Source organism: Trachemys scripta, chromosome 2 (assembly GCF_013100865.1).
Source record: "Trachemys scripta elegans isolate TJP31775 chromosome 2, CAS_Tse_1.0, whole genome shotgun sequence".
NCBI classification, from domain to species: Eukaryota; Metazoa; Chordata; order Testudines; family Emydidae; genus Trachemys; species Trachemys scripta.
In genome coordinates this window covers 89,191,699-89,199,923 of record NC_048299.1, presented here as the reverse complement: position 1 = coordinate 89,199,923, position 8,225 = coordinate 89,191,699, and the positions used below count along the sequence as shown (strand labels likewise).

General features: G+C 39.5%; 1 protein-coding gene across 2 annotated transcripts in view; it reads left to right on the top strand.

Annotated features, from left to right (window-relative positions):
* Nucleotides 1-8,122, top strand: part of AMPH (amphiphysin) — a gene marked incomplete in the record, with an annotated part of 178,825 nt that extends 170,703 nt beyond the window's left edge. For both annotated transcript variants that reach the window (XM_034761228.1, XM_034761230.1), the window contains 3 exon segments: nucleotides 479-745; nucleotides 2,430-2,531; nucleotides 6,991-8,122. In XM_034761228.1, the coding sequence (XP_034617119.1) occupies nucleotides 479-745; nucleotides 2,430-2,531; nucleotides 6,991-7,098 (477 nt within the window).
* Nucleotides 8,123-8,225: the final 103 nt, after the last annotated feature.

Genomic DNA, 8,225 nt, shown 5'->3' with positions numbered 1-8,225 from the left:
TTTCATGTGCTGTCTATTTATACCTGCCTACTCTATTTTTCACTCCATGCATCTGATGAAGTGGGTTATAGCCCACGAAAGCTTATGCCCAAATAAATTGGTTAGTCTCTAAGAACAACAAGGAGTCTGGTGGCACCTTAAAGACTAACAGATTTATTTGGGCATGAGCTTTCGTGAGTAAAAACCTCAGTGAGGTTTTTACTCACGAAAGCTCATGCCCAAATAAATCTGTCAGTCTTTAAGGTGCCACCAGACTCCTTGTTGTTCTTAGAGACTAACCAATTTATTTGGGCATAAGCTTTCGTGGGCTATAACCCACTTCATCAGATGCATGGAGTGAAAAATAGAGTAGGCAGGTATAAATAGACAGCACATGAAAAGATGGGAGTTGCCTTGCCAAGTAGGGGGTCAGTGCTAACAAGGCTAATTAATCACGCTCATAACATTTCTCTCTTTTTCTGATTTTTCTTTTCCCCAGGAGAAAGTCAGCAGCATCCCTTCACTAGTAATAGAGCCAGCATCAAACAACGAAGGGGAGGGAGAGGAGCATGAAGTCATAGTGAATGAATCCGAAGATGTTGTGGAAGACGTTGGCACTCAGGGCATTGAAAGTGATGCCAGTGAACCTTCCCAGGTTGTAAGTGAGCAGAAAACCATTGAAGAAATCCAAACTACATCCTCTGAAGAACCGCCTGTGTCAGCGGATGATGCAGCCCATGGAATGCCACCTGGCTTTCTCTTTAAGGTCTACTTGAGTATTTAGTCACTCTTTTATTTTAAACATTCCTTTAAACCTAGCATCAAGTGTAAGTAAGTATATCCAGGGGCACAGTTTATTTAGGCTGACAACTATGTAGTTAAATAGCAAAAATGTCAAGCTGTTTTTCCTTGAATTGTTTTTTCTACATAAAGGGGGAAATAAAACTTTACTTGTACTGTTCTTTATGTGCAACATGATCCTGTAGAATTATGGTGTTCAGTCAAATGTGCAAGTACACTAATCTAATCGGAGCAGTGAAAATATTGTAATATGTTGGGAGAATTTCTATGGCTTGCATTATGCAGCAGGTTAGACTATATTATCAAAGTGTTCCTTTCTGGCCTGAAAATCTACCAGTGCAATCATGGCCCCATTGAAGTCAATGAAACTTTTGCAATTGACTTCAATGCAACCAAGATTCCACATATTATTAGAGTAGCTTTTAACATGATCATGTTGAAAAGCATTATATTTCAGTGGGCAGGTCTGAGAAATTCTGCCTTAAGTGTTTGTTGCCTGCCAAGAACCTTTGTGTTTCTTGGTTCCCAGGTACCTGATATTTCGTATTTCAAAATGATTGACTAGTAGATAAGCTGAGCGAAGATGAATGAAGTTCATGTGCTCTGTATTATAATTTGGATAGTTCAGTCTAACAAGTCCCATAGCAAGCCATGGTTATGCCCAATTATTTTGGATTGTTTTTTTCTGTTCTCATACACAAATGTTCTTTGCAAATTTCAAAAATAACAGGTCAGAGTGAGATGTCATGTGACTATGACTTAAGACACACTGACAGTGTTCCTCTATTTTTCACCAAACTCTCGTGAGTTAAGTGAGAATGCACATTACCATTCCTGGCTTTGCTGCAGTGATGCCATGGGATTAGTTGCCATCAAGGAAACTAGAATAGGGCATCTACTTATGGAGATGGAATTATTTAGTTAAAGAAACAGTTTAGCTCTGCAAACAGATTATCTTGTCAATAATTACTAGTTGAAGTGAGAAATATCATAGCCCTAATTTACCAGCAAACAAGAGTGCTTTCCAGTCCACACAGCAGGATTCCCATTACCCACACCTTTAACTGACCACTGGAATTATACCATTTTCCTCACTATTATTTACAGGGAGGATTGCTTCAGGAATAAGATCAAAAGCCCAGAACCACAGATCTCACTAGGGCATTAGCATCACTCTAAGTCCCTACTCAGTTTGCCTAAGATAGGGTGGCCAAATCCTTTCACCCTTCCTCGGGAAAGCCTCCAATGATGCCATTCTATGAATAAGGACAGCAGGATTTGCCCAAGCAGCAGTACTTATGGGATGTTGCAGCATCACCAATCCTCCAGATCCCTGTGAGCTGAGGGGACCCACCTGTCATTGAAGGAATGAGTGAATACATTCATATTTAATATGTGAATTTCTTCATGGAAGAGAATAGAAAAACATGGAATTAACAGACATATCAAACAAAAAAAAAATGGAGTGTATGTGCAATGATATCAGTTGAAAGAGAGGCAATGCCATAGCAGCGTGTTTGAGAGTTTGAAAGCACAGTACAGATGCACATTGTTAAATGTGAGTCGCGAAAGAGATAATTTGTTTCTACTTAATTTTTCTTAGTACTTTCCCTAGATGATATCCTCATGTTTTTTACTTTTTTCTTCAGGTTGAAGCGCTACATGATTTTGAGGCCGCTAATACTGACGAACTTAACTTAAAACGAGGAGATACTGTACTAGTAATCCCTTCTGAGGCCACAGATGACCAGGTAAACAACCGAGGAACCATTTCTTTTGCTATTTTTCTTTTCCTGGAGATATTTCTAACAGTCTAGAGTTGTTAGCAAATGCAGTCATTTAAAATGTCACTGTTAGAACATACGAAGACTAAAACTGTCTTTACTTCATTTTCATCTAAGAGTAAAAGGCAATGTTGATTATAACCTGGAAATGCGGTAGACGTATTAATGGTATGATTTAACCTTCATTATGGACCAACATTTTTCTAGATTTAATTTGGCTGCTTTAAATCATGGTTTTACTTCTTTCTCTCTCTCTCACACACACACACACTCATTTACACAAAGTAGATGCATACAAATAGTGCATTAGGTCACTATAAATCTTGTTTTAACATTGCAGCAAAATTGGTAGTCTAGTGTCTGGAGCTTATACATATAGATTTGAACAGGTCAGATCAATACAAATTAGGCCATAGAGCATTATGCTCACAAATTGTGTAACCTTACAACCAATTTATGTGTAATAACTCTGTAGTTTTAACTCTTCCCTCTGGAAGTCTAAATCTCCTACAGTATTGGTTCTGGAAATATCAACTTCTACTAATCCTGCAGTTTCCTACCTAGGCAAAAGACCTGGCAGCCAAACCTTCAGTGGTATAGGCTGTGGAGGACCAGGCTCCCCAAAAAGTGTTCATGTTGTTGATAAAAGATTGGCAACAGAGCTTTAATTTTGTTGGAACATGGAAAGATGTTTTAATTTCATTTAAATGTTAAACATTTGCAATAGTACAATAAAATGTTTTTTAAATAGAAGACACAATTTTATACTCTAAAGTTTGGCCTCATCTAATGCCCATTGAAGTCAATAGAAAGACTCCCAAAGGATAAGACCGAATGAGATCATTGCTCCAGATCACAATTTGATTTGAACAAAAAGCTTTCTTCAGCTTTGCTTGAAACATAGATCTACCCCCCACTTCTTCCATAGGCAGTGGAGAAATGATTTTACCTTTTCAAAGGGTTCAAGGAAGGTACTGCACCTATTTTATCAAGCTTCTTATTGTTGGGTAGTTCCCCATTGGTAGGGGACGATATGAAGAACGTGCCTCTATTTCTGTCATTTTGAGGCCTGATCCTGCAAGTAAGTAGTGCTGGGAATATTCCTTACCACCCTAAATAATCCTATTGTCTTCTATGGGACTATTCAGAATGCTAAGCACTATTCCTGACAGCACGTTTGCAAAATTGGGTCCTCCTAATACTCCTTTTAAGAAGTGCTAATGTTATCAACTGATCTCTTGCTTTAATATACTAGCAGGATAAGTTATCTGTTTTACATTTCTAGTATACTGTACTGGATGCTTTTTCAGCATGACCCTACGTTCTTCTTATAAAGCTAGATTCTGCTATCCTGATTCAAGTTGAGTAGTACCTTATTCCATGTGCAGTCCCATTTACTTCAATGGCATTATTCACAGAGTAAGGTACTAAATGTGAGGATGACAGAATCAGGCTCAAAGATACTTAGGCCCTTAGCTTCCATTGAAGTCAATAGAAGTTAGGCACTGAAATACTTCTGAGGGTCTGGGCCATGTTCCTTAGCTCTTTTTTCTTGGAGTATTAAATATAAGCTTGGTCTTTTCTGGGCTAATCTATAAAGGTATATTATTCTCTTGTTGCTTGCATGTAAATCCCATTAGCATTAATTGGAGTAAATTGTGTGTATTGATGGAGAAAATATATTCATGTTTCTGAATTCAGTTAGCATCTATTATTATTCAGTGCACATATACCCTTCATGTTTATCATCATTGTTAAACTTAATATAATACCACAACGTACACTAGTGAAGGACAAAAAAGATTGAGTTTTTTCTTTTTTTATCTCAGCTGTTCACTTTTCCTCCTTCGAAAGTGGCCTGTCTAAAGCCATATTTCTTGTATATTTGGTAGTATCGATTCATAGTTTCAGATCATATCAAACAAGAACACTTTGTGCTTGTTTGATCCTGGTGACTCCACTTTTTCTAATATACTTGAGTTGAATTGATTAAGATAAGTTCTAGTCAGCACCTGTTCCTAGCAGAATCTGCCTCCTTCTATGATCAGGAAGCTGTCATTTACTACTGCTCCTTCTGTCTCAATCATGCCACATGCTTGAAAGATATTTTCTCAGTTAAATTTACCCTGGTTTATTTCACTGCCAGTCTAAAATGTTGTCATTCTTACCTGCTTCAGTGGTACTCAATCCTGATTAAATTAGAAAGCCATTTCACCCCTGACTAGAAGCTTCAGAAAGCCATTGAATAATCACAATTTGATGTAATTTTGTGTTGTGTTGAAGTTTTCTCAAAAGCATTCAACCTCTACATGTACACCCTGAGAAAATAATCCCAATGCAATATCAGGAGTTTCCACCATATCTCGTTATTTTGTGACTGTCTGGATCATATTCTTAAAAACAGCCCCTAATTTGGGACCTACACTATTCTGGATTCAGTTAAGTGTGCCCACCATTTTGCAAGTACAGTCACTTGTAGGCAAAAATGATTAAAATTAAATGGCCAGGATACAGACACTTGCATATGCAGATAAGGCACCTCAATCCCTTTGTGGATCTAGCCCTAAACCTTAATGTCCAGATGTTAGAGCTCAAAAAACTCCACTTAGCTGCCCGCTAACCTTGTAGGCATTTAGGTTTCTGTCAGTTGAAGTCCCCTACGTGCCTACATTTCTGGTTGTGTGCACAACCACCTGACACCCACTGCCTAATCCCCCCGGCCACAATTTCGCCTGAAGGGCCTGATTTGGTGGACTTGCTCAGAGACTGCCGGAGTGCATGTCTATTGGATTGGGCCCCATACAAAACGCAGTAGGAGGATATTGTCCTCTTATAGCCTATAGCCCGGTGGTTAGAGTAGTCCCACACAATAAGGGAAGAGTCATGTTCAGATCTCACCTGTCCCTATCTGAGGTGGAGCAGGCACTTGAAGCCACATCTCCCACCTAAAGCCAGTGGTTGAGGCACTTAGAATCACTCTCTGGCCCAATGAATATTTATTTATACAAAGTGGAACAGTAGAGACAGAGAAACCACCACCCCAGAATATCCCCTAGCCCAGGGTGAAGGCACTCTCCTAGGAGGTGGGAGACCTGTGTTCAAGTTCCTACTCCAAATCAGGCACAATGGGGATTTGACCGTAGGTCTCCCACCACTGAGCTATGGCTATAAGAGACCACCTCTTCTCTCTCTTTTTTTATTTTGTGAAAGCATGCAGAGCTTCGCTGCTGTAGTGAGTCCAGTGTAGACTAGCCCTTACTCCCTTGCTGGGGTAGGGCTTAGGCCACACACCCCTCCTTGGCATTTCCTACTGGCTGGCTTGGGGACGTCAGCATGCTGGTGTTTGTGAATCCCATTCCTAGGGGTCAGGCTCTCCTCCTTCACTGTATAGGAAGCCTGGGTGCCTAACTAGGGGCTGTGGATTCCATTCGGCAGAAGGATGCCTAAAGTTAGGCACTGCAATTCTATGTCGTCTGTGTGGGTCTCGCCGCTATAGTCTAACATGTGAAACAACAACAGTGTAGTTGCAAAGTTATATGGTAGTTGAAGACACTGAAAATTTGGCCCACTATCTCTTTTTTCCCCTCCACCCCATCTATTTTTGTCTCTTTCATGGATGCTGGGACAGGTCTCAACGTCTCCCCTCTATTTGCTTAGCAATTTCTGCTGCCCTAAGTTATAGGAGCGGTTCAATATACTGTATTTCATGGACCTCTTCATGGTCAATTGAACTGCTTCATGTTAGCTGACAGTGTGGACACTGCAGCTCAGGGGGCTAGGCCAAGTCTCCACTGGAGCTGCAACATCCACAGTGCTATTTAAGATGCTAGCTGGAGCATAGCTAAAGTATGATGTCTACCCAGGCTGGGAGGTTCAGCATTGTCCCAGCTGCAGCATTGACCTAGCCAAAAAGATTTGGAGCTGAGAGCAGAGGATATATTTTGAAAGACATTGAATTAATTTTATTATAAGCAGAGTGGGTTAGCACCACGGAAAGTTAAGTTTCCCCAACACTGGCCCCTGTAAGACCCTGCTTTCAATTAGTTAATTGCCAAACTGTAATAATTTGGTGTGAAGTTTTCAGTGCCAGGTGCCTGCCTCAGCCTGGATATTTGGAAAAGTTTCAAGTAATGGGTACGTGGTTTGGGGATCTTAGAGTACTTTAACAGTGGAAGAGCCAGGAACTGTTGTCACCACCAACTTCCACTATAGGAACCACAGTGAACTATCCTGCATAAAAAGAGGAGAATTTAGGGTGATTGGAAAGGAAAAACATGTATTTTCTCTAGCTTCTTGGGGTTAAAAGGTCCCCCCCCCCACACCCCTAATATTAAACACTATGAATTTTAAAAGGACCTCAACACATCCTCCAATTTTGCACCTATAAAATGCTGTCTGCCTATAAACTCTCCCTTTTACCTTGCAGGAGGCTGGCTGGCTGACAGGCATTAAAGAATCGGATTGGCTGCAGTACAGAGATGCAGTAACCTATAAGGGACTTTTCCCAGAGAACTTCACAAAGCCCTTGGAGTAGTTCTCAGCTCAGGCATAACAGTGTTATAAGAAGCTCAGTCAGTAGGATTTTAAATCTCTTTGAAACACAGGAACCCACTTTTGTAGTTAAACTGCTAATGGTTTACAGACTGGTGCCAGACAAAGCTTGATGAAACATATCAAATGAGCATGAATGCAAACAGTTAAGTTAGCATCGTCTGAAGCAGTATATGAAAAAATGTATTAAGAGAAATGTCCCTATTCGTTCACACGTATGTGGCAACAGGTTTGTTTGTGCGTTGTCGGAGCTATGGTGATCCTGTATTTGATCCTTTCCCATGAAATCTAAAATTAGCCTCCTCACTACGAGAACCTTAACTTCTCTGCACTAAGTGTATTGTATTGACTTGCTGCACTACAGAAGATTTTATTAGTAATCCTTTAGTAATGAGGTCAAATTATTAAGTTACGTGTTTAAAAAAATGAACTGCTGCAAAGTTTTTCAATGTTTTTTTGAACATATATACACATATATGCTTGTGTGTATATAAGTGCATACAGATACATATGCATTAACATGTTACCCTCCATTGTAGTTCTTTGACTCTGTAGTATCATTAATAGATGCATTGCTCTTACAAGGTCTGGCATTACAGTAAATAGCTTTGTTCCAAAACAAAGCTAGCTGCTCCATTGCCAAAACATTATACAGTATCTGTGTTTGTAATGTGAAATTTTCATTCTGAGATGAACGATTATAACTATCACATTCAAAGCTGCTAAAACATTGGAAGGCATGGCTCAGTCTCCTCTATTTCTAGCTGCAATAGTTTGAGATTGTGTGGATAGAGTGGTTATAATGCTAATCTATACTTTAATTGGCTGAATTATGAAAACAAAAAATATCTAAGAAGGACAAAAACAAACAATATATTTTCACTATATGTATTTATGCAGCACACCTTCACAGATCCTTTTAAAATAAGGTATATAATGTATCCTGTATCAAGAAATCATCTGTAAACTATTATGTTTTTCAGTGTTGTGTCATTCAAAATAAACCTTTGATCCAAAAGAAGCTGTTTTTGAGAGTGTTTTTGAAGTTTGGTTAAATTGGATGAATATAATCCTAACATAATTCCTCTCCCTTCCCCACCCCCCGCAAAG